The sequence below is a fragment of the Agelaius phoeniceus genome, chromosome 4 (assembly GCF_051311805.1).
Source record: "Agelaius phoeniceus isolate bAgePho1 chromosome 4, bAgePho1.hap1, whole genome shotgun sequence".
Lineage (NCBI taxonomy): Eukaryota > Metazoa > Chordata > Aves > Passeriformes > Icteridae > Agelaius > Agelaius phoeniceus.
In genome coordinates, this window is record NC_135268.1 from 32,883,605 (window position 1) to 32,911,108 (window position 27,504).

The 27,504-nt window shown below is 38.1% G+C and overlaps 1 protein-coding gene across 2 annotated transcripts in view; it reads right to left on the minus strand.

The window, feature by feature from the left end:
* Positions 1–27,504, minus strand: part of PDGFC (platelet derived growth factor C) — a 123,895-nt gene that overhangs the window by 21,143 nt on the left and 75,248 nt on the right. For both annotated transcript variants that reach the window (XM_054633336.2, XM_077177239.1), the window contains one exon: positions 12,508–12,688. In XM_054633336.2, the coding sequence (XP_054489311.2) occupies positions 12,508–12,688 (181 nt within the window). The remainder of the gene's footprint in view (positions 1–12,507; positions 12,689–27,504) is intronic.

A 27,504-nucleotide genomic window follows, 5' to 3' on the forward strand; every position in this document is an offset into this window, starting at 1 on the left:
CATCTGGTTTTCTCCTTTCACACTGCTCTGGTTTTGCACGATCACTCTGCTGCAAAGCTACCAAGTCAAAGCACCTGCCCAGGAAAGGAAGTGCTGCACATTGACACTGCACCATCCATAACCCATTTATGAACTGCTGCTCTCTGCTGTGCCTTTTGAAAGAGGTGAAGGTTTTCTTCAACTTTGTATTTCAAAAACATAACTTTAGAAGAGTTGCAAAGCCTTTTAAAGAGGCACCTTTCATTCTATTATCCTTATGTACCCTTTTTAACAGTCATTTGAAAAATTAATATTTATGCTCTGAAGCATACTTTTCTGCTTGTATATGTGCTTAAAATATCCCTGTGTCTCTTATTTTTCCATTCACTGATTCAGCAATACTGTCAATTTCTGATGATTTAATGTAGAATATATGGAGCTAATTACAGAACACAAGACATCAAAAACTGTGGTTTTCCAAACTTTAGTTAATTGTGGTTTCACAAGCTGCTATTCAATGCAATCTAGGAAGTGGTTAGATGTAGGGCTTATTATCAGTCTAAGTAAAAAGTCAAAGTGTGAGGCACTGGTTGCACCTGAATTTTCCAGCTCATAAGAAATATGACTTTCTGTGAACTGCTGACATTGTGGGGTTCAACACAGAGAAAACAGTGACTTGCTCCCTTAGCTTACAGGACTGAAAGATACTGGCTAGCCACAAGTTTACCTTTTGACTAAGTCAGAAAATCTACTTCACAGCCATATCGGTGAAAATGCCTTTCTGCATCCCCAACAAAGCACCATCTCACAAACAAGCCAAACAAGAAGATAATTTAAGATTATATTAAAAAGGCATTATTTACAAGCAATGATCACTGAATACATATTGTGGTATGTTGTTTGTTTTTTCCAGGGCATGATGGACACTGCAAGAAGAGGGCAAAAAAATGAGAGGGGGGGAGGGAAGCAACTTTACAAGGAAAACACCAGTCAAGAACAGTCATTGAAGAGATCTGCATGGCTAATTCTGGTAGGATTTCTCCCACCTGCCCTAAACAGTGAAGCCCTGTGAGATCATCTGTTTGTTTAAATAAGGATAAAAACACATTCTGAAGGTTATCAATACCAAAAATGAAACATAATTGAGATGTTCTGCATGAATTACACTTACGAAGCAACGTTAAACAAGTTGAGTAAAATGACTGTGGTGACTGCCATGCTTTGCTGAAGAAAGACTCAGTCTTGTATTTGGAGAAACTATTTTCTGTTTCTGTAAATGTTTATACATTTGAGATACCTAATTGCTGAAAAGATAGTATTACCGTGTTCTTAGCCTTCTTTCATTATTTACTATTTAATTTGAAGCTATTTTGCATCTCTCAGATTATCTGTGCAGTCCCAGTGGACAAACAATGATTTGAATGAACAAATTAGGATGCCAGAGCACTAACCACTTGGGGAATGGGAGGGAAGACAAATTGTCATTTCAGGTACATCACCAGAAACGTAATGTAAATTGCCTGAATTTAGATGAGCATAAATTCCCTTTGTAAGGCTATATTTCAGTTAAGAAGTCAGAAGAGGACACTTTGCTATTTAACAATTCAGGTTATATTCTCTTCTCAAACAATATACTAGTATTAGATATGAGTTACCTTAGCAACTATTATGTTTTCAGAGAATTCTGAGAAACTAGGATGCCTCAGTAGGCAACTAAAACACTGACAACTTTCTTCTTGTTTATCTCCTACAGTTCAGCTTCTCTCAAAGAAAATTAAACCAATTTTTTGGGATAACCACTTTAATCTCAGAATGAAAGCATCAATACTGTTTTTAACCTGATTAGCATAAAAGTTTAATTCTTCCAAGCAATCTTTACTTCATTACTGAATCTGGTCCATGGTGTATATAATTCACTTAATTAGGAGATTAGAAGAATACATAGATGTTGGGCAGAATACTAATCTCAGTGTAATAAATATGTATAGGGAAACAGTTATTTGTCAATAAGTATAAATTAATATATACTTTAAAAAAATTAAAACCCCACCAAAATCTATTTAGGATTGAATAATGTGACCATTATTGTGATGGTGTGGTCATTGTTTTTCAGACTCACAATACCCAATAGTTCCTGTTAAAGGCAATGGGAACTGCATGTTTAAAAATCTGTCACCAGCCAGACTGTAAATAACAAAAAAACTAGAATCAAAATTCCAAAGATTTCAAGCCTATAAGTTGGAAAGTATATGATTCTTATTGAAATTTCAGTAGTGTTGCCTATGAATAGAAATAATATTAAAATCTCATGGAATAATAAATTCAAGTTGGTGCTTTGTTAAAATAACTTTAAAATACGTTTATTCACCTGATAAAGCCCACAGGAATACCATTTGTAAACAAAATGACCTAACCATGACAATTTGGCTCTATAGCAATTGCCGGTTATCACCCCTTGGGTAACTTGACTATTGTTTTCACTTTCTCCTCTGAACCTCAATACTTGGCAGAAACAAGCTGCCATCCTTTTCCTGCAGAAAGAAAAATAGTGGAAATTGCAGGAAGCCATGGCCCATGGCAGACTCTAACTGGGGACAGAACACTGAGCATGACAAAGTCAGAGCAGGGTATAAGAGGTCTAAACAGAAAAATTCCCATGCTGTACCCCATGCAAGATGTGTTGCTTCCTCCTTCTCTTGGGGGATTCTCTAATTGCTTCATTACTGATTCTCTAATTGCTCAATTAGAAGATTACCTTTGTAAGTATTTAACTAAGGACAATGGAGAAGTCTTTCAAAAGTAATTGTACTCTTATAATTTATTAGGGAATCAAATTCAGAGAAAAAGGTGTTATTAAATCACTTTTCTCTGGTTTCAGATTTTCATTATGACTACACCTTAATATTTTGTTAGTCTTTGAAATATGAACCACAAAATTTAGGCCAGTTCTATCTATAAAGTATCCATTAGCATTTTTGTATAGCACTGGTTTAGTAAATTGTGTCTTTGTATGACTTGTTTAATGATGCTCCTCAGATGGGCACAAGTGTTTCAAAATTATCAACAACTTATTTGAAGTGGCCTGCACAGTAAAGTTGGTCCTGTTCACACTTTGATACCTTTTAATGGATTGATTTTCAAAATACCTTTGTGATTTCTAAGTTTCAGGTGATGAAATATCAAACTTTATAATGGAAATTTTAAGATTTTTTTTTTCCTCTTTAACAGCAAGTGTCTTTCTCAATTTAAAGAATTGAAACATTTTCTGAAAAATTTTAGTTGTCTTTGTACTCTTAACTTGACCATTTATCTTTGATTTTTGGTGAAAAGCTGAGCTATATTCCGAAGTTTTTATACCAGTAAACAGTTTCAAAACACTCTTATGAACCTAAATTCCACATTAATTTTGCATTAAAGATATACTGCTGTTTAAGGCACCAAATTGAAAAGGGTTTTTTTCCTACATGAAAGGTGCCTATGACTTTATTAAGCAGAAAGGCAATTAAAAGTAAAAAGTAAAGTAAAGTAAATACAGTATTTTAAGATATATATATATTGACAGAGTGCAAACAGGAGCAGATCAATGACAGAACTTAGTTAAACTAAAAGACAAGCATTCCAAGCCAAAAAGGCATTACACAGATGAGTTAAGAGCAGGAAGTATTTTATTACTAACTTTTGATTACCCAGAACACGTCACATTGAAAAGCCCAAAGACAAATATGCACACACAAATCAGAAGAGTTCAGCAGATCAGAATGATTTTAGAAGATAAGCAAGGGCAACCCTATTAACAGCTTATATATTAAAACCTTACATATATGTGGCTAACTGTCCTTCCAGTTAGAAAGTTAAAAATTATTTTTAATAGGAAATATAGATGATGACCCCTCAAGAAATACAGATGACTGAGAGGGTTTGATGCTTTGGCTCAACTAAGTTATTTTACTCTCTATGGCTACTTAGTTGTTTTGGTTCTGTCAGTGAGAAGGGAAATTCAGGGTTGGTTGCGCAGCTAGCAAAAATTAGTTTTCAAATATATTTTAAATTTAAGAGCTTTCAAGCTTCAAAGACAGTGGCCTTTTAAACACTCACATGCAGGCACAGTAAGAAAAACAGTGAAAATAAAACACTTGAACATTCAAATTCAGGAATTGCATTTACTATGCCAGCAATTCACTAAAACATGAAGATAGTTTTTAGAAATTTTTAGAAATATGAACATTTCTAAAAAAAATTCCTTAGCACTCCATCTGTCTTTTTAAAGATGGTCATGATTTCTAAAGGGTGCTTGTCATACTATTAGAAGACTATTTAGAATAAGAGATGTCTACTGACAAACTCTGAAGCCCAGTGCTACCAAAAGACACCAGAGCTAGACTCTGAACAGTAAATCACCATATTGATTGAATTATTGACACTACACTGAAAATCCCCTATCTTCCTAACACACTCAGATGAGAGCAAGAAGTGCTATAAGGCATGTCAGGGTGGAGTTATTAAGTTATTAGAGAGTTCCCCCAAGAAACCCTTTTGCAGCTGAAAGGGAAAGGCTATAAGAATCCACCAACATCCACAGTGCCTGTAGGATTATATGCAGAATTTCTTGGAAAGGCTGGGCCATCTGCTTTTACACCTCCACCTTTCAAGTGCCTTTAAACCTGGTCTTTCGTGCATTAAAGCACGCCCTTCAACATGAAGCGTTCTATTTCTCCTCCTAAATGACCTTTACTTTTTTTTCCCTGTGATTTATTGCTCAGCTCAAAAGCAGAGTGAAATTAATAGTCAGGCCTCTGGAAATATTTTTGGTCAAACAAACTGCCTTCCATTGCAACATGCTAGGTTCTTTAAATTTAGTTTTGTTTTTAAACAATTACAGTTCCTCAACAACATCAGCCAGCTAGGAGCAAACATGGAAGCAGCCTTCCTGAATTCCTTGGCTACTACCCTAGCCTGAGATAATTGCAAGAACAGATGTGACAGCTTTGTGATTTCCTAGACTTTCCCACGAAAACAAAACTGAAAGCTTTTCAACAACAATCCTGGCTTCTTCAGCCAAACCTTTCATCACCATCATTAAAAAGGTTTTGAGCACTTATAGAAGCTAACAAATGACAGCTCATAATCCCCATCTGTAACACCAGAGGCCAGGTACTGCAAAGAAAAGACAGGTGCAAATTTTGGTATTCCCATAGTGCTTATTAACTACCCCTTTTTAGAAAGAAAAGGATTTGTCTTAACACCACTACCAATATCCCACGTTAATCTTCCCACAAACAAACTCTTACCCTGAAGCTACTATACAGTGTTATTACTCTGTCAAGAATTCTCCTGAATTTAAAGAGGTGCCTCTACCAACCTGTGGAGCTAGATTGTGCTGTAAGCCATCTACAGAAGCTGCCCCACAGCTGAGTTTATCTCAAATGTCTAGAGCTGCCCCCTTCAGAGCTCTAGGATGTGAAAGTTAAATAAAATAAAATAAATTGAGAAGTTGCACTCTTCTATACCAACTTCTTTAAATTCATTTCTCTCTTGCCTTTTTCTATCAGAATTGTGGTAAGAAAATTTAGCACAGTACACACCACTAGAGTTACTGCCTGTTTTGCTGGGGTGAGGCAATGGATAGGATTGTGGCATGACTAAGACATTTATATTGAATAGGGACAGAACAGGAATGCACCTAAATGGCATAACTAAAAACTATGGTGGTGCCTGAAACCTAGTATCAAATGTACATTTGCTTACCTTTTTTTCAGTTAGCAACCATGTCAGACACAATGTCTCAGTGTGATTTGGAAAAAAAAAAATCAGGACTGTGCCAGTTACACAGGGGATTACTTTAAGAATGGGATAGAATCACTTTGCTTTGGAATTTGTAGAGAAGCCATCACCATGCTTTCTCAAAAATGTTGATCCTGAAAATTGGAGAAGGGATAGTCAACTAGGTGATTTTGGAATACTTAAAGTATAAAAAAATATGTATTGCTAAAAAAACTTTGGGGAAGAGGAAGATGGTGTTGGGAGTTCTTTATGGTTTTTGTTTGGGCTTTTTTGGGAGACTTTTTGTGTGTGGATATTTTGTTGTCTTATTTTTGTTCAGGGTTTTTTGAGGGAGAATGGTTTGTTTTTTTTAAACCAAACATATCAAGTGAAACGTAGCTCATAAAATATTTAGCAAAGGATTAAATAAAAAATTACCAATAATTGATACACTGCATTCTTTAGGATAGATATGATCAATTACATTGAACAAATAAACTTGAACCATGACTACAGAATAATCTTGCAAGACTAAAGGAACATTTGAACATCATTGTGAAATATTTCTGCTGAAGTAGCATTCAAAGCTCCAATTTCATGACATCATTGAGTTTACAGCTGAAGAGTGGCATTTTTATCTATATACAGATTGCTCTGAAGTCACAGCCTTGCTTAAAGTTGTTTTTTTTTTTGTTTGAGGACCCTCATATAAAACTTATAAATTTTTGAAAACAGCAGAGCACACAACATTAAAATTTACACTAGAACGCTACAAACCAGTAAATGATAGACCACGTAAAACTCATTTCCAAGTTAAATATGCATACATAAACTTCTCTGCTGAAATGATATGAGGCACTAAAAGTTTTCAAATACTAAAAAAGAGTCCCTGACAATATAAATATTCATTACTAAATGGCAATTTAATAGAAGCCTTTGGGTAATTTACAGAGAATGAAGAAAAGGGATTGTCTCATGTATTTGAAGTACTTTTCCAATACATTTTCTAAACTTTTCACTTTTTAGGGTATTTAATTGTTTCCACTGAATCATTCTATGGTCTGCTTTCATCTGGGAGGAGAGGGTTAATATGTGATCAAAGACATTATTTGGAACAAGGAGCAATAAAGGTTGCCTGCTTATCCTTGACAGATGCATTACCCCATCTCTTGTAATAATTTCTGCTTGAAACAAGTTGACAGAGAGTGATCTAACTTGAACATAATGCTCTAGACAACTAAAAGGAGAGTGGTTCTCATGAGTTCTTGTCCATGTCACTTGTTGTGATTGCTCCTCAATACTTTATTTCAAAAAAATGCTCCCACACTCAAAAATGAAAGAGTTTTAAGACATATTAATGTTCCATTAAAAAACCACTTTGATATTTGCTGAACACTCCTGAGTTTTTCAGGAAGAAAACTTGTACAGAATTTTTTGTAAAGAACAAAACACCAAAGCATGACATTGGTGATGATGCAATTGCATTTAATTTTGAAATTACTGCTAGTTATTTAGAAATAAGGAAATTAGCTGATTTTTCATCTCTTGCCTCAGTGATACAGGATGTGATATTCAATAAATTTCCCAAATCAATGAACTTAAATCTTAGTCAAATATATGATAAATTTGTAAAAAGGTTTAATCCAAGGAATCGAAATTACTTTCCCACAAACAATGAAACAATTTGTGATTCTTTTCAGCCTCAGCCACTGTAAGACTAACATCACAGAAAAATATGAAACAAATGGTTTATACCTTATGTCCTACATGAGAAGCTGCATTTAGATTTTGGCTAAAGGGAAAGGAACCTTGTCCTTCTAAGAACAAAACTTGCTATCAGATAAGTATACTCATTCTGTTTAAGAACTAAATGTCAACACCAAAATGGTTCAAAATGTCCCTCTTCCTTTTAGAGTCTCAGAAAATCCTCACTGACACCTCAGATTATGAAGGTGAAGGATAAACTTCTATGGACTTTGGTGCAGGTCCATAATCTTGCTAGATTCCTGTCTAACCTTGTCTCTCTGCAAGTCTGCTTCACACACACAGATCTTTAAACTTTTTATGATGTCTGTGGGACAGAATGAGATATGGTCACAGGAAAAAAAGGCATTATGATTTAATTAGACAGTATATTTCAGAGGTTCTTTTGCCTCCAAGTTTTTTTCCCCCATCACTCATTTTACTCCCATGGATAATAGCCACTCTCAGATTGTACTTTTTTCATTTTTTTTTGTTAATTGAAACATTTCACTCTCACCTATGTATTTTGGGGTAATATTTAATGTCTCATCTAAGAAATTATCTCATCTAAGATGTTAAGCAAAAATTTAATCCAAAGTGGAATCTCCAAGAAAGAATTCATTCGAAAACATCTTTGATTTACAATGAATTTTTGCCACACAAAAGAAAATTAATACATGGAATTTGCACACTGGAGCATCTTTAGTAGCCTGTTCAATTATCTAGACTGAGGTTTCACTCTACCTAATCAGTGGAAACTCTGAACACAGAGGTTTTGTTTTAGAGTCCTTCCCACCACATGAAGGGTTTTCACAGTTTTTCCCTACATGCAGAATTTCAAATTGCTACACAACACTCATCCACTCCCCCCATTCTTCCTACCACCTTGGCTTAACCCTGAAATAATTTTATTTCTAAAACCTTTTGACCACTTCTAAAGAGAGTGCAGAAAAAACCTTATTTAGGAGATAAATCATGTTCTTTATGATATTTTTGGATGGATTTCCAGTTATTGCAGGCACAGTTGAGCATCTCTTGGGCTTCAGCACAAACACATGAGAAACACACCTGATTGCTGTAAAACCTGTAGACTTGTGAGAGAAGTGTAATTAGGCTATGAGCTTTCCTCTCTGTTCTAGTTTTATGCACTTTTTCTATTAGTATTTTAATTTATTTGCCTGTTTCAATCAACAAGCTAAATTAAAAAGGTTCCACAAAAAAAAAATGTAATACGCTCAATCTTTAAAGAGCAAAGCTTAGCCAACTTGGATGAAATAAGGGAAGTATAATTACATAGTTCTAAAAAGAGCATCATTTTAACTTGCATTACTGCTACAAGCACAGGCAATACTAGCAAAATACCTGCATCAAAAGGGGAAAAAAGAAAAGCAATCCAAACCAGACCACTCTCTTGGATTGACACCCATGTAGCCAAACAGGTACTGCACTGAAATCCCAAACCACCCAAAGTCACTTTTAAGTCAGGTCAGGCTTTAGACAGCTTCTTGGAGTTTCATCTTTGCTTGCATAAAAGAGGGTTAAGTCTGTTCTTTTCAAAGATCTTTGGCATGATCTTTGATGACAAATGACATGCTACCATATGCCAAAAAAGAAGGGGAATACAGTCACCCCCAGCTTCAACTTTAACTGGAGCTGCTTTGTTCTGAGTGCCCTGAATAATTAATAACTACTTTGGCAATCAGTCATGCATTCCTTAATGGCACCTCAGGCATCAAGTATCCCATTCACCCGCTCCCCAACTAACAATGGACTTTATTACATCAAGTTTTCTCTGCCAAACTTGTAACTGACATAGTTTAAACTAAACAAGTCACTAGGAAGACTGAGGCCCAAATGTATATTTTAAGAGTTTATAAGATTTCCCCCAATTTCATGTGGCTGCTATACAAAGCAAGTGAGAAGAGGAAAAGAAATGAGATATGGATTGTTTTTGGAATAAAGTTCTAGGAGGGTTTAGGTGGCACAGTGCTGCCAAAATCATGACTTTTAATAAATGGATAGCTGGTCAAAACTGAGAACCACCACCAGGCAGCCTTTACTGAATAAAGCAGCTCACCAGTAAGCACAGAGTAAGTGACAGGGCAGGGCATGAAAGAGTGACTGAGAATAACAGCTGTGCTGAAAGGAGCACAATAATTTTGGAATAACATAAACTATGTTCGCTTAATAGGAATGAACTTTTTCAACACTTACTTCCACTTCACGCATTGCAGACAAAATTAACTTGTAACTATAAAATAGAGGAAAGAAAGTGGGAGCAAGACCAGAATTACAAAAAGTTCCAGATGCAGCCAGGATAGTCAATTTAAAATGGAAATTAAAATTAAGATCTAATTAATTAAAATCTGAAGACAAGCATTGTGTTTTTCTTGGGGAACATTCTGCATGTATACAGCATCTGCAATGCTTTTATTCAGTGTCTTCCAATCCCACATCAAACCTCTCTAGAGATGATGTTGGATCCACTGACATTGGAATGGCTGTGAGTCCTTTCTTTAGAGAAATAAAGTATCAGATCAATAAGCATTCTCCTACTACTCATCATGTGAGAAGTTGGTTTGAAATATAATATACAAAGTGAAAAAAAATTAAACTAAAAAAATTTTATATATATATATATATATATATATATATATACACACACACAATAAATTACAGCAGATCTAAACAAAGCCATTTCTCTTGCTCTTTAAAAGACCTGAAAATGTGTCCAGTGCCCCTCTCCGTGTGTGGCCTTCAAATACAGAAACAAGCTTGCACTGTTTTATTTCAGTTTTGCTTCATTTCTCCCCAAACAATCTCTCACTTCTAGTCTACCAGGAATCTCCCCCTTCCTACTACTTGTCAAAAAAAAGAGGAAAAAAAAATTAACTGTTTAGGACCAATTCATTGAACTGAATCTCTTAGTGAATTGCAAGAATCATTTAAAATTTAAGCTCATTCCTATAGGTGACCTCTTTTTTGTGGGGATGTGGGAGGGGGGATGTAAATTTTATTTTCTCTTGAAAAGCTGGATAAGATAACTTTATAGCTGTAAAGCAAGCTACTCTGTTTTTGGCATGGGTTTTCAATTGCTTTAGGTACAAGAAGAAGGTTTAATCCTGGAACTAAACAATATCTATTTAATTTAAAATCTGCTGTCTGAAATGTGTAATTGTATTCTGCATGTCTGAAACGTGCAATTGTATTTTGCATTCTGAAAAAAACCCATATTTTTTGTTGAAAATGATCACAGCTCTTTTAGTGGTAAATATAGAAAATAACTGATAAGAAGTAGCTATACTGCACATTTTGGGACTCATTCCAAATTCTTATGACAGCAAGTGGGCTGCTCTTGCCCCTTGCACGTGTTAGGTATAACTATTTTGAACATTAGACCATTTTTTTTGTGAGTGCTGGTAATTTAAACTTTCTAACTGTTTTTCCCCATCAAATATGAAGGAATAAACTCAGTCTATTTGTACAGCATGACACAAAAATAATTATACATATACTCCTATTTTCAGGTGCCTTTGTTTAATCGCTTCCACAGAAATGGGATCACACATGAGTTAGATAGATACACAGCAGGTAGGGTGTAACACTAGAGCTGTGACAATGGAATTTGGCACCAGCCTCACAAATAGATGTATTTGTTGCTTTTCTTTTATAATTTTCTAAAAGAAAACACACTTATTACATTCTGCCCTTGGGTGCACTGATGTTTAAACCTGGCCTCATTTCAAGTTTGGAGACTGAAATTTTATTTAAAGTTTACCACTATCAGGTCATAACAGTCTACTAACAGAAGTTATTCTAACTCATAAAAGAGTGAAATATGCAGATCAAACCTTTAGTCACTCCAGAAGTAGTTCTTCCTTAGGCGCAAGTAGTTAAAAATATTTATAGAAAAACAACACACACAAATACATATATATATATATACACACACAAACATTACACCCCCACTACACTACACTGACACCATCATCAACATGCTAAATATATTCTTCTCAATAACTCAAATTTTGCCAATGAGGAGAAGGAGCAAAAATAGCAGAAAAATAAAGCCAGCCAAGTGTACTCCGAGTGAAGCACTATTCAGTGGGGTTACAACATGGATTCTTTTGATCAGGTTTTTTTGTGACCTTGGAGATGTTTTCCACCAACCAAATACCACAGACCACGAGACTACTTAGGAGATTGAAAGTGAATTATGAGGAATTTAACAAAAAATAGTCCTTACTCTCTTTAAATATGGAATACCTATTAAAAAAAAAAACACCTCCTGTTATCCTCCATTTTAATGTTTCAGGACATTATCTCACCCTTAAGATTCTGTAAACATTTTTTTGTCTTTCATTTCATTAAAATAGGAACAGAAAACTGTTGACATTGAAATTAGTCACATTTAGACAATGATCAGTTTAATATCTGTGACTTACAAGCTTTAAGCAACATTCAAGAGAAGTCCAAAGTACAGATTACAAGGAAAATAGGAAAATGCAGTGAAAAATGAATATTATGGATTGTCTGCTTTGTCTCTATAATAAAATTACCTAGAATCATAAGAACTCTTCTGTTTGGGAACTAGGTATAATCATCAGATTGAGTATGTCTAACAGCAGCTGACTAATAAGAACATTAATCTCCTCAGTTTCTTTTTTGTAACTTCCCAATTCTCTTTCAACATCACACTACTGATTCATAAATTGATCTGTCTTCTTCTCAAAGCTGGAATTCTTTTTTTTCCCCACAGCACAGTATTAGGAATGCAAACATTTTACTGAATTTTCCACACAACCGAGCCCACAACTTCCTAGTTCAAAGCCATCCAAAAAGAACCACAGGAACACTCAGTTAAAAACAGAAACTAAATGTACAATTCAGGAAGACAGATTGCACACTGCTATTATTATTAAGAAATAAACAGTAATTAACCTTACCCTATTAAAATATTCTTTTGAGCTACCACTTCAAAGATTTTGTATCCTGAAATGCTTCGATCTGAAATACGTTACTTACTGGCATAAGAAGTGTATAATGGATGCAGAATCCAGGTTCAGAAGGAAAATATTCATCAGACACAAATCTTATTCTGATCTGGTTTCCTTTGGAGATTTGTCTGCTTGGCACAGTACTGGAACCACACCAGCGTCCTAAAACTGTGCCATCACTAGGCTCTTCAACTTCTACAAAGTCATACCTGAAAAGAAAATAAAATATTTATTTACTGACAAAAATTCTATAAACTTCCTAATTTAACCAATAAACTGACTCTGCAATTTTTTATTTTTTTAAACGCTAAAAGTACGCAGCCAGCTATTTTAAACTTAGCTCCCAAGTTGCTACTGATTTACATACATAATAAAATCATGCAGTGAGGTTAAGAAAATAAAAGCAGTTAGCATTTTGAAGAGACCCAAGTGTATGGTTTTGCTTCTCGTACAGAAAGCAATTACCACATGTGTGACAGGGCAGAATAAAATCAGAGAAGAAAAAAGGCTGTAATTGCCTGAGTGGCACAGTAATTCGTGCTGCAATGTCACCAGCACTACCCTGCATGCCACCAGGGAAAGTTCAGGGGGTTTTTGGTACTGAAAACCTGCTTTCCTGGAATATCAGAGGTGAATAACTTCCTAAAGGTTAAGTTAGGGCTTAGAGAAACTTGGAAGAAATTGATGCATATCCCAAGACATTTGTTGAGCAAAGACATAGACCTCACTGCATGTGAGAAAGAACCTGGTATTTTGGAAATATTGACAAGAAACACATGGGTAGGGAACCTTGAGAGAATGAAACATATTAAGTTTGATTTAGTTTCATTGCTTTTAACATGTGGTGTATGTATCCCTGGGGATTGGTGAACAACTTCAACCAGATCCATGGATGGTAACTAAGACATGCCAGTCAACCATCAATAAGCTTCAGTGTGCCATACAAAAGCCCTCGTTTTCACTGGAAACTTTTAGTGGGTTCCCAAGTCATAAAACCATGGAAAGCCACTGCTCTAGAAGGTACATCTGGTTTCAGTGCTTTAACCTGCTTCATGTCAGCTCCCCAGCCGCCCACTGACAGATTAAACACTGAGCATTTCAGCTGCATTTTCCCTGCTCCAGCTTGAGTCCCCAGTGGCAGCACAGCCCGGTGGGTTGGGAAGGTGAGTGTGTGCTGGTTAAAGCAGGGCAAGCACTCAGCTGTTTTCAGTTCCAGCTTCCCCAGCCAAGTTTTTACTTTTAAACCACAATTTGTATCCTAAGCATGAGCATAACAAACCTCTGAGAAAGGTTTGAGGTTTCTGATATTTTTATGTCCTCTTGCATGTGCAGTCATATATTAAATACATCTCACATAAATCTAAATTCGTAAATAGCAGAGTCCTTTTCAAGGGCACAAACAGTCCTACCTCTGATGACAACAAAGGCTCATATTTTAAAAAACATGCACACAAACACTCTCTACCAAATATGCCAAGCTATAGTTAATGTGAAAATTATTACCTCATAAACATTTTCTACTAAATATTTTTCTGGATTTTTTTTTCAGTAAATCTAATCTTTATAATGATTCCCAGTTCCCTAGTTAGACAGCAGGCAATAAATTCTTGTGTTGCATGTTTGTGCAAGACTGACTAGCACATTTATTATCTCCATTTAAAGGACCACTATATTTTCCACTTAATTAAAAATGAATGCAATGAATATGCTCATTAACTGTGTTCAAAATCCATTACTGCCATGTACCACAGTTTTAAATCTTTGTTGAACTTATGATACTAATTACTTTATCATTATCTTTTTTCCCCCCAAACACAAACTAATTCCTTTACCAGATCCACCAGTGTTTTTACTTTATGATCAAGTATACAACTTATTACAAAGGCAATGTGTACATTAATTGTACTAAGGCCTCAGGGCTCAATACATTTATCAAATTTATTTGGAGTGCTGAGCTTTTTTTCTTTTCAAGATCAGCTTTTGAAATTTCTAAAGATAACCTTTTTATTTTTCAGTTAAGGATATGAAATAATTACCTACCTTCCTGATTTTTAAAGAGTGAAATAAGCTAATATTTACATTTATTGACTTAGGTTTAAGCTGTTGAGGGGAGTCAGGGGGCTTAGTGCCTCTACATAACTTGCAGTACTTTTTATTGCACTCTTTGGTCTTCTGGTACACCTGAAGTAAAAGAGAAACTCAAATTCCACAGTTTAAATCCTAGACCCTTCAAATAAAAGCTAATTAATTCCATTAATAGAGAGGTAAACTTAAGGGAAATAAGTATCCTGAAAAACCAAATAAAATTCAGCTTGGATAATGACATTTTTAGCCAATAACTTTATTCCTGTCAGTTATCTAGGCTAAATGTGCTACAAGAGCCTGCTAAAAAGCCTTCTGTGAGACTAAAATTCCTCTCATCACACATCTGGATTCATGTCTGAACTTTCTGTAAAAATAACACAACAAAGCTGTTCAGATGCTTCAGCATTTACATTATTGCGCTTCATAATTTTGCAGCTGATGTCACGGGGCTAAGGAGGAGCAGGGACAATAGCACAGCCATGGAAAATTATTTCTCCATCAAGAGAAGCTTGTACTTGAAACACAAGAGAACTAGGATAAATAACCAAGAACTGAGATGCCATTTTATAACTGGGATGGAATAAGGAAATGTTAAAATGCATGTTGAACTTACCAACGCAAAAACCTTCTTTTCTTTGCAGTATGCAAAGGAGCAAACACAAGCCTCTTTCAAAATGGCTAAAGAAATGCTCTGGTGCTGTATCTGTAATATTTTTTAAATATTGCTAAGTAAAAGTTATGGCAAAAAGGCAGTCCATTCTCCTTTCCTGGGACTCAAGATGCTCTGGCCTTTAGGCATGATGCCTTCAATGCCTTCTGTTGTACCTGTTGCAGACATTCTACTGCCCTCCCCTAAGGCCTGGGTGCCTGGAACATGGATTGAATCAACAACCTGAGCAAAGACAATTTACTGGAAAGGAGCAAGGAAGTAACATAAGCAGCTCAAAGCTTCAACAACTTTCCAACCAGGAAATGTTTTTTTCCAAGAGTGTATGTTTTCCTCTCCTTTCTTTATGTTTTTTCTGTGGTTTATACTGTCATTTCCTAAACATATTCTGACAGGCTGTTTATCTTGGCTTGAAGTTTTGTGACCTTTCTATGGCTTCTCTCTGCCTCCAGAATTCCACAAATATATCAAAAAACGTAAGAAGCAAAAATCCACCAGGTAAAACCATTTTTCATATCAGTGGTGTTGGACCTTTTCATGTGTATACAGCTGCATGCTAGACAAAACTCTAGAAAGCCCATTAACACAGTTTGTGACAGGTGAAATTTATTCTTCCTTCCCCTTTTGATCAAAACAAGTTTCTTTTTCTTTAGTTAAGAAACAAGAAGTTGTTAACAATCCCTATTGATTTTTTTTATAGCATTTTGTGGGGCAATATAATATTTCCATTACAACTTGTTTTAAAGCACATAGAATTCTGAGGTTTTCCTGGTTGGCATAGCACACCCACCTGCAGACCCAAAACATCCAAGGTCCTCTGGCAGTTCACCAGACAAACAGTTGTAAAATAGCACTGAAATGGTTTGGACAGCTTCAATTTTGGAAACACTGGAAATTATTAAAAACTGTCATAATGAAAATACAACTTTGGTATTTTACTAATAAGAATTTTAGCACCATCATTCTAAAGAAAACTATACTTCCTTCTTTCACCTCTATTTGAAATAATTTTAATTTCTGCTATTGCAATATTTATATTTGCTGTGAAACAATAGTCTTGGTTTCCATCATTTGGCACAACTGTGCTTTTGTATAGACAGAAGTGTGAGGTACTGGTGGTACCTTACATAGTCTTCACTTCTTAGATCACTTTCAAATCACACCTGTAAGTAACAATATAGCTTTTTGTAAAGTAAACATATCTGCCTATAGAGGAAACCAAGGCCAAACATTTAGCTCAACAACATTTTTTTCAAAGCTTGGCAGATTCATGTTTATCTGAGTGGAAAAGGGAACAGTGAAGCATGACAGAGGCACTCAGATCCATGGTACCTGATTGCAGCTTTTTTATTCCCTGGAGGCCAATATACAGCAAAGATGCGTGACAAGACAAGAGAAATGCAGAGTTTATGAGAAAGGGTAGAGGGAAAATAGGAGGACCTCAAGAAGGAAGAAAAGCACAGAGTAGCATGCTGGATTTCAGAGAAAAATCTATTCCAGGTAAGCAACAAGCCTACAGACATAGCAATACAGTTGTAAAAAGAAAAGCATACTTCATCATCCATTCAACAGATGGAGAACTTTCTTTTTTTAATACAAATTCTATCCCTCTCACTGAGACAAAATTACATTTTCCTCAAAGACAAAAGCACAGACCCAAAAGACGTATCACGCGAGATTCAAACCAAGTGACACAAAATTTAAGTCATTGGTAATAATGAAACTGCAGGTACTTGGCACTACTTTTCAGATTATGTAACATGAAATTTTAACTCAGGTATTATTTTTTGTTGTCTTATATATCAAGAGTTCTATTATCATTATAGTGGAAGGATTCCATATCACCAGAGTTTCATACATCCTCGATATTTCTCATAGGCAGCTCCTCTAAGCACTGACTGTTCCTGGTCCTTGCAGCAGTCATCTGACTCCAGATCCCACCATTCCAATCTTTTATACCACTTGTTCTTATTGGCTACAGATGTGGCCTGTTAACATTAGGCCTGCTCCTAATCTTTAGTGATTGGTCCGGCTGCAACTCACTGGGGGCTAAGATTACATTCTATACCACCTTCATTTACCCATACCGTATCCCCCTACAATTTTTTTTCTTGACAATGTGACCAGGTCAGGCAGCACAACCACCTAATGCTCAAGTTTGTAAGCCTCAGAGGAGCTATTTAATTCAATTGCCTTTCATATGCATTAATTTACACCACACTCTTCTCCATTTGCTGCCAGACAGAAATATCTATATTAATGTCAGACTGGTCTGTTCGGTCCAGTCCCCCATTCAGTGCAGTAGATACAAGATTCCTGGAATTGACAACCACTAGCAGTGCACATTGGTAAAAGTTAGCTATAACTAATGTCACTTGCCAGATAGGCAGCAGAGAAAAACAGATTTCCTGGAGGGACAGAAGGGAGATTGCACCTTGACTTAAATGGTGGTGGCTCTGTGACAGCACCCGAAAATACTCCATACAGGGTAAAAGTTCAGTAAAATTATACTGCTCAATATCACCAGAAATATTTAACTGGGGCTGCTTTGAGTGACACTAAAGCCAGGATACCGGAACAAAACATTTTTCAAAAACTAGCCAATACCAAATTTTAATTATTTTAAATATTCCCTCTGGATTTTTTTTTCTGATATCAATTTCCAAACAAAGTTATCCAGAGTCATTTGACTTCAGCTCCTGAGGCTCACAACGTAGGTGATTTACCCCTAAGACTCACCCTCTAGGAGGACTTGGCAGTGTCTTCTCCTGCAATAGGAAACTCCTTTGGATATCATTACAGATCATCCAACAATTAAAAAAAGACAGTCTATGATTTCTGTCATGAAATCATCATGCTTGATGTTTTAACATATAAACAGAGAAAAAATGATGGAACACCAGTGATTCGATGAGAAATAAATTTCCATATTAGTTTCTGTATTTGCTGATCTTACACGCACTGTGTCATAACAGTCACTGGAAAGAAACAACAAACCCAGATATAATCCAAATAAATAACTGATGAGGTCAGTTTTTGTACTCAGAAAATGATGTTTAATTATATACAAACATCACTTCTAGCAGTAGACATCACTTCCAGCCAACGAATGAGCATAAAACCCCCAAGTATCCTGGCAGTCTACATTTTCCATGAAATAAAGATACTCAAGGTATAAACAGAGAACATTTCTAACTGCCATTCCCCAAATATGGATTATAGTTTCTCTGCCAACCTACTTTGAATACATCTATTTTAGAATATGCAGTACTGCACATTAGGAACTGCCTTATGGAAACACAGATTCATTCACAAATGTTACATGGTTGCCATGGTTCTCCCTGTTTAATCTTTTCTCACACTGATTAATAACAGCCTGAGGCTTCTAACACAACCACACAGCTCTCTCTGTATTTCTACCTTGTTATTTAGAATACATGGGGGGGAAAAAAAAGTTTAATCCTTAGATTTCAATTCTCTTCCCTTTCATTCATTGCAAGCCACTTTGATCATAAATATACACATAACCACACTAGAAGTGGAAAGGAAAAACAAGACAGAGTTAAAGCCCCCAAATTCTACTCTTCAAACATTAAAACCCTTTTTATTAAAAGGATGCACTGATTGTTTGATTTGGAGAAATTACCTGCTGCATTACCACACTCTAGTCTACCAGAGAATATATTTTCCATTTTCTGTGGGTCAGTACCATGTGAACGTGAGAAATACACATTTTGCAAAGCAGCTTTTGTCCCTTGGTGAATGCATTTTGGCACTGCATGCAAAAATAAGAAACTCAAAGAAATGTGTCTCTTTTCCTAAAATCTCCCACTTATATCAAAAGTTTGCTTCAGTGCCAATTAATAAACTGTATTGCTGAAATCATTTCCCTGATGACTAGGAAGCTGACACACAACTTTATCTAGGAAATAAATCCTCATGATTGATATCTAGGTGCACTGATAAACACTTATGTTCCCCAACCATGAGCACATGAATATCCCATAGCCTCTGAAAGTGACATCTGCCTTGTGGGGACAAAGGGTCAAGAATGCAAACCTGCAAACTAGGTACATTTGTAAGGGTACTTCAGGCTCTGAAACAAAATCAATTCTAGCTTGTTCAAACCGCAAGCTTTCAACTATTTAAGCATATATTACACTACTGATATGGATTAAGCACATAAACAAGTAATTTCAGGAATACAGAACCACAGAATTCAGCCTGTGCTACAAACTAATTTATACCCATACAACTTCTATTCATACAGCATTTCAAGCATTTGAATAAGTACCTTATAGAAAGAGACAGTATAATCCTACAGATCAGAATTGGAGGTAAGAAAAGAAGATGGTTTCCCAAACTCTTTCTTTTAAAACACCGATTGTCAAATTTCTTAGAAGCTACTTACACTTATCTTCATTGTATTACAGAATGACAGTATTCCCAATGCCAGTCAGAAATATGTTTAGCTTTTTTTAAACACAGATTAAATTTGGTCCAAAAATGGCCTTTAATGAGTACAACAGACATATAAACCAAATAATGGCATTTCATACCATCACTATTACTTTATATCAAAGAAGAATTTGGGAAAAAGGGTGAGCTTGGAAAAAATATACACATACAAATAAGCCCGCAAATGATGCTACAGTCCATGTACTTACTTTGGCCCTTATCTTTAAATACAAAGAATTAAGTTCTGTGTAGATGAAGATCCCAAGGATTTCCAACACTCACTGTTAATATGCTACACTTACCTTTTTCCTATCTGACTACAGATTCTCCTGTAGTCTTATAAAATACAGTGTTGTAGTGCGTTTTTATACTTTGTAATACTTTGAAGTAGTTTTGTTTTGTATTCCCATATTTTTCCCAAATGGTTTATCCCAGACTGTACCCCCCTCCCTTTACCTGTGTTATCCCTCTCCTGGGATGAAATCATCCCCAAACCCCCACCCTGGCTCTCTGTCAATCACTCAGCATCCCATCCCCTCCATCCAGAAGATTCAGTCCAAGTTGTCGAGTGATTAGCCAGAGGCCAGGCTCAGCCCCCCAAGCCTTGCCCCATACGCTGTCCTAAATGTCTGTCCCCCAGCATCCATCCCTTAGGGTCACTCATTGGTTGGTAAAATGTTATCTGCTTTTGGTTTCCACCTCCCTTTAAATGTGACCTTGGCACGTGTCCCAGGGCTCTCGGCAGGAGGCCCCTGAGGTGCAGGAGCTCCCTTGGGATCCTAATAAAACCTTGGATTAACCCCTGCTAAGAGTCAGCCCTTTCTCTTCTACCGATGTCTCTGGTGTCTCTTGTGCTGCACAGGCGCCCAGCCCAGGTGCCCTCAGTACCCTCGGGGCACACACAGAGAGTGTCTCCCTGCCCCCAGCCCAGGTGCCCTCAGTACCCTCGGGGCACACACAGACAGTGTCTCCCTGCTGTCAGCCCAGGTGCCCTCAGCACCCTCGGGGCACACACAGAGAGTGTCTCCCTGCCAGCCCAGGTGCCCTCAGCACCCTCGGGGCACACACAGACAGTGTCTCCATGCTGTCAGCCCAGGTGCCCTCAGCACCCTCGGGGCACACACAGACAGTGTCTCCCTGCCAGCCCAGGTGCCCTCAGCACCCTCGGGGCACACACAGACAGTGTCTCCATGCTGTCAGCCCAGGTGCCCTCAGCACCCTCGGGGCACACACAGACAGTGTCTCCCTGCCGTCAGCCCAGGTGCCCTCAGCACCCTCGGGGCACACACAGACAGTGTCTCCCTGCCAGCCCAGGTGCCCTCAGCACCCTCGGGGCACACACAGACAGTGTCTCCATGCTGTCAGCCCAGGTGCCCTCAGCACCCTCGGGGCACACACAGACAGTGTCTCCCTGCCAGCCCAGGTGCCCTCAGCACCCTCGGGGCACAGAGAGTGTCTCCCTGCCAGCCCAGGTGCCCTCAGCACCCTCGGGGCACACACAGACAGTGTCTCCCCCCAGCCCAGGTGCCCTCAGTACCCTCGGGGCACACACAGACAGTGTCTCCCTGCCAGCCCAGGTGCCCTCAGCACCCTCGGGGCACACACAGACAGTGTCTCCCTGCCAGCCCAGGTGCCCTCAGCACCCTCGGGGCACACACAGACAGTGTCTCCCTGCTGTCAGCCCAGGTGCCCTCAGTACCCTCGGGGCACACACAGACAGTGTCTCCCTGCTGTCAGCCCAGGTGCCCTCAGTACCCTCGGGGCACACACAGACAGTGTCTCCCTGCCAGCCCAGGTGCCCTCAGCACCCTCGGGGCACACACAGAGAGTGTCTCCCCCCCAGCCCAGGTGCCCTCAGCACCCTCGGGGCACACACAGACAGTGTCTCCCTGCCTGCCCAGGTGCCCTCAGTACCCTCGGGGCACACACAGACAGTGTCTCCCTGCTGTCAGCCCAGGTGCCCTCAGCACCCTCGGGGCACACACAGTCAGTGTCTCCCCGCTGTCGGCCGTGTCGGGGCTGCCCCCCGGTGTCTGCCGACTCGGGACTGGCCCAGGGTTCCTGAGAGGCTCCCAGAGGGACCGAGACAATACAGTAAATAAAAAAGATTTTCCACAAAATTAGAAGTTACTTGGACAGGTTATTTTTCAAGGACTAAAGATGAGTAACATTACAAGAAACCCTTTCCTGTACCATTTCACCTCCAACTGTCTACTTTGTGCTATTCACTGAGCCTCCTTAGTATTCTGCACCAGTTATGAACTAAATAATAACACACACAACAAAAAATGGTAATTGGACAAAGTATTTTACTGTTTTGTACAGCAGTACTTCTATTATTTGCTTTGCCTTCTGCTATGCAAGATATTACCTGCATTATAATTATTATTATTATTATGTTACATTAAAACATTTTGTGGAAATGAACACCAAAGTTCAGGGTGTCCTGCTGCACTGGACACTACACTCTCCAAAGCACTTTTGCCTTCATAAAGATGCAGCTGCTGTCTCTCCTCACAGAGTGAATCAGCTTAATAAGTATCCTTATTACTGTATACAGTACTTCACATTCCAGATTTTGGAGAACTAAATGCCTCACCAAACTTTTCCCAGGACTCCTCTGTAAAGTCTGGTATATTTTATCTTGGGAATTACAGCAATCATAATAAATCACATTTTCCTACTGTACGGATCAACATTTTGTAGAAGACCAAAAACTCTAATTGACCTTAGAGTTCCCATTTAGAGCCAAGGCTGTAAAGCACTATTTCTAAGCCACTGTAATAGTTCTTCCTCTAGTCACACTATTCACAGTGGTCAATGCATCTGTTCCAGCTTCTGTGAATCCACAAACACATATTATGCCATTGTTTTTCAAGCAGCATTAGAAATATTTATTCTAGTATCCCAACGAGTCATTTCTTCTTTATGCACTCTCCAAGACATTCCAGGATATAAATCCTGGAATGCAGGAATGGCTCCATTCAATGAAGTGCAAACTACTGGCTAAGCAATATTCAAAAGTACAGTTTTTGGTGAAAAAACCATAAGGAGCATAAGGGGCATTTTTATCAATGTGAAGATTCTGCCAGGGCAGTGCAGGCTGCTTCCCTTCCCCTCCAGCAGCCTCTGATATTAGAACACCATTACATGCCTGGCTAAGTTCCTCACATTCCCTTCCCCTCCTCCTGCCTACTTCAGGGGAGGCTGGGGCTCTATCTATGTTCATTTAAATGAAAATACCTTTATTTTCTTTAGCTCACAATAACATATGGCCTCTTGGCAGCTACACCTGCACACAGGACTTACCAATCCAGGACAGAGCAGTTGTCACAAAGTCTGATATCCCGCTTCGGGACAGGCTAGTAATTGCTACTTAAATAGAAGGTGAAAAAACCCTGTAATGTTACAGACCAGTCTGCATGAGCGAGAAAAAAATGTATTCCCAATCCTAGCAAGAGATCACTTTTCACCTAAGGAGTGTAAGAAGTTTGCTCTCACTTCAGTTTTACTAGTTGGAAATCGATGGTCATAGAATGATGCAAATCTCTTTTCAGTCCAGCCACAGTATATGAATCGAAGCCTAGCCTGAAGAGATGTGTCTTAATAATTGGTGCAACAGTGCTGGTCTCCCTCTTCACATGCTACTTCAGAAAATGAGATGATCTAGTAATGTTATCTTATAAAACCCCTATAATACTCCCATATGACCACCTAATATTTTTTACAATAATGCATCTTTCTTTCCACAGTTTCTGATGCACATGCATCTTCTCAGACATCCTGGTGATCAGATTGATGTAAATTGCATTACATTTTACATCTACTTTATCCTAATGGAGCATCATTGAGTGCAAGACTGGATTTGTTACTAACTTGTCTGGCTGAAAATATTTGCTGGTAACGCTGACTACAATTGCATGTGAAAAACATACTTTGTTAAAATGTTGATTATACACTTAAAGAAGCAAGGACAGTGTTTAGGAAGAGAGCACGTGGAGAAAGGTAAAAGGAAAAGCTGCCCAATAGGTGAAGAAACACACCGTCCATCTAGGAACAGGAGAGTTGGAATGTCTGCTATTCCTGTTTAATCCTGCTTATACACTTGATGGTGAGTCTAATATTGTAACTGTACTTAGACTTTTAGGACTTTTAGTAATCAGAAAACATCAGGAAGGGAGTGTATGCTATGCTTAAACTGACATATTTAGACACTGTACGGGCTAACTTTAGATTATTTTGCTGGTCCTGCAAGCTGCAGAGTCTCATCATCAGGGGCTAAACTGAGCCTCAGCAGAAACCACAGGTGGCTACAGAGTCTGTCTGTCTCCCTGAGCTCAGGTGGTGGTGGCTCACAGTATGTTCTTCTGCCCCTGCAAGTAGAGATTTCCTTCTGTATTTTAATTAGTGGAAGGGTGAGAGCAGGAGAACTCCATCAATAACAACTGCTGCCAGAACACCTTAGAAAGAAGCAAGACCCATCAGTTCCACATTCAAAGAAAATAATTTCAGTCTCCACCATTAGAAACACTGCCAACAACGGTAACATAAAACAATTTCAGAAGCAATAAATTAGGATTAGGGTCGTTTACAAAAATATTTTGATAGTGGGGGCACAGTTTACTTTATTCAAACAGCTTGCTTGAGATTGAGAGGACCAGGAAGAAATTTTAAGAAGCCTAAATTTTTTTAGGTCAATGACTGTAGTCTCTGGTGTGAAAAAGGAGTAAGGGATTATGTCAACTGCCACTTATCAGCAATCATTCTCCTACACAATCATCCAGGCTGTGAAAACAGGCATCAAATTACTGCCAAAATAATATCTATTATAGTGTCCTCTAGAAACAGTGGATACTAAAAATGAATGCTGCATTTACAGAAATTAAGGGAAAAAAAGTGGGTGGTGAGAATGCAGTGTCTAGGTTTGTGCAGAGTGCCCTTCTGATCACCTGTGCTCTGCTGTCCTCCCATTCCACCCAGAGAAGCATCTCTCTCACTTTTCCTTTCTTATGTTCTATGCTGATTTGCTTAGAGAATACAGTTTTGCAGCTTTAAGCCCTTTCTGTACAGTAGAAGAGTTTACTCTTGTTGAAGCCTCAGAAATGTGTGTTACAGAGTAGCCTCAGTTATAATCACTCTGAGCTTTGCTTTCCTGATTTGATTTTATCCTCTTTTATTGCCTGTGATATCTGCTTTGTCACACTTATAAATCCCTTATCATGAGAATGGTTTTAAGCAGCTTTTAATAAGCAGTAGAGAACCCAAAATAAAGGATATACTTCTGGATACTGTACACACCTCTGCCACACTGGAAACAGTGGACAGCAGCTAAACCAAAAGGATGGGACCAGCTGAAAGATGAGTTAATGTTTGAACTATGTGGAATGTTTTTTCTGGAATCATGCAATATCCAAAAGGAAGGTATTTCTAAAAAAACCACAAATAAGCCAAACCACCAAAACCCAACAACAAAACAACAACAACAATAAAGTCCCACTATAGTTCTGATCAATGAAATCAGAATAGAGAAGAAACAGATCCAGATATTTTTTTATGAAAAAAAATCCACTCTTTTTTTTCTTTAAAACACTAAGAAAGCAGGAAGCATAAGTTTGTTGGATTCTTCATTAGAATTCTATTCATTAAACTGAAATAATATTTTTACATTGCAACTCACATGAGAGAAATAACTTTTGTAGTATAAAACTATTTTCTTTACATATAAAAGAAGAACTTTTAGATAATCAGAGGACTCTGCTCCTAAATCAATATAACTTCTAACAAATTTTGATCCCCATCCCCATTCTTATCCATTTAGCATCCAAACTTCTCTTGCACTGGCACTACTTTTTAGTTCTCTTGCAAATGGATCAAACAATTAAAAAGCAAAACCATAAAAAACCACTCCACAAACATCAGAAAAAATTACTCCATCAGCCTATATTGACACAAGGTTTATGTAATTTTCTACACACTGTTCCTAAAATGCCACATTTCTGCCACTGATAAAACATCAATGCTGCTACAAAGGACTTCAGATTAAATTAGGTACTTCATGCTAATTCTCTGCCATCAGTATTTCAATAAAACCAAGGCACTTGAATGCTAGAACTCATCCCAACCATTTAAATTGTATGTCCCCCTTTCAGACTTTGAATAAAAATGATTAACAAGTTATTTATGTGTTGGGAAAAAAATTAAATATTTTGTATTGAGGAATGAGAGTTCATATGCTTTTTATAACCCTGTATATTACTGAATCATTCATTTCCAAATGGATCTGAGTCACAGAACAGAGTTATAATAAATTTTAACTCAGTTATTTTTGCAGAAGTTACAGCCAATTATGAGACACTTCAGTATGACTTATATGTAGAGTCACCTAAACAGAGCCCAGCCCACCCACATGTCAAATCTCACAGAATTACAGAATGTTCTGAGTTGGAAGAGACCCACAAAGGTCATAGAGTCCAACTCCTGGCCCTGCACAGGATCATCCCTAAGAGTCACATCCTGTGCCCACGCGCATTGTCCAAACACTTACTGACCTCTGCCAGGCTGGTGCTGTGACCACTTCCCTGGGGAGCTGCTCCAGTGCCTGATCACCCTCTGGGTGAGGAACCTTTTTCTAATATCCAACCTAAACCTCCCCTGACACAACTTCAGGCCATTCCCTCGGGTCCCATGGTTGGTCACCACAGAGAGAGATCAGTGTCTGCACCCCTTCTGCTCACGAGGTAGTTGTAACTGCAATGAGGTCTCCTCTTCTCCAGGCTGAACAGGCCAAGTGACCTCAGCAGCTCTGCACACAGCTTCCCCTCCAGAGCCTTCCCCATCCTTTATGACCCTCTTCTGGACACTCACTAATAGCTTTTTTATTTTTTTTTAAATTTTATATTGTGGCACCCAAAGCTGCCACGATGTTCAAGGTGAGGTTGCCCCAGAGCAGAGCAGAGCAGGACAATCCCCTCCTTTGCCCAGCTGGTGATGCTGTGCCTGATGCCCCCCAGGACAGGGCTGGCCCTCCTGGCTGCCAGGGCACTGCTGACTCAGGTTTAACTTCAACCAGCATCCCCAGCTCCTTTTCCATGGCACTGCTGTCCAGCATCTCAATCCCCAGTCTGTCTGTACACCCAGAGTTGCCACACCTCAGGTGCAGAATCCAGCACTTGCCCTTGTTGAACATCAAATCATTGGAGATTATCTCATAAAAAAGCAGGTAGTTAAAATTGAACATACTGTAATTCTAAGGCAACAGCTGTAAGAAAAGAGTTTTAAGGGTTAGTCTTCACTATAACTTTCATATCTGCTTTCAGGATTCTGTGGGTTTTGGTACTCAGTGTTTTGGAGGTTTTCCCAGTTTGAAGCCTTAAAATTTCTGGGGACTCTTTTCTGAATTCTCAAATAAAGGTGGCAGCAGCAACCCTTTCACTTTCAGAAATATGTGAGGAAGCAGTAAAAATCCCAGCAGCCCAGCTACTTAGCAACATGAGTCACCATGAACATTGCATCAATTCCACTTTAAATAGAGAGTTCACTTAAAGGTCCTTATCCAGTTATTCAAAGCCAACTTGAACTTTGTACTTTGGAGATAACTTCACCCTCTGTAACCACAGTCAATGAGAAGAATTTTAACACTGATAGTAAAGTCAGTCCATCAATTGTGTCCAGAAAACAATTTTCTTGGGAACTAGATTTTGATAAGGAACTTGTTGCCCTTAAAAGCCCCAGAAGTAATACTTGCTTTATGTGAAGAGTTATATTTCTTTCACAAATCTGTGCTTGATATTGGTGTGGTCTTCACACACACACCAA